This window comes from Penaeus monodon, chromosome 28, assembly GCF_015228065.2.
Source record: "Penaeus monodon isolate SGIC_2016 chromosome 28, NSTDA_Pmon_1, whole genome shotgun sequence".
In the NCBI taxonomy this organism is placed as follows: Eukaryota; Metazoa; Arthropoda; class Malacostraca; order Decapoda; family Penaeidae; genus Penaeus; species Penaeus monodon.
The window spans coordinates 40,380,794-40,380,999 of NC_051413.1; the positions used below are offsets into that span (position 1 = coordinate 40,380,794).

General features: G+C 64.6%; 1 protein-coding gene across 1 annotated transcript in view; it reads left to right on the forward strand.

The window, feature by feature from the left end:
* The window catches only part of LOC119591236, an 8,636-nt gene that overhangs the window by 6,105 nt on the left and 2,325 nt on the right, over positions 1–206 (forward strand). The window contains exon 4 of the mRNA XM_037939942.1: positions 7–177. Coding sequence (XP_037795870.1) covers positions 7–177 — 171 coding nt within the window. The remainder of the gene's footprint in view (positions 1–6; positions 178–206) is intronic.

The window sequence follows — 206 nt, forward strand, 5'->3', positions numbered from 1 at the left end:
CCCCAGGTGTGCGTGGCCTGCGCCTTCGGCCTCCTCCGCGTGAGCTCCCACGTCTGCGGCCACACCAAGGACTCGCATTTCCTCGGCGTGGGAGTCCTCGTGGCCGCCATGATGGTCACGCCGCTGCTCCTCATCTCGTACATGATGGGCAAGATGCAGATCCAGAACACGTACCTGGTATGAGGCGCGAGGAGGAGGCGTTGAGG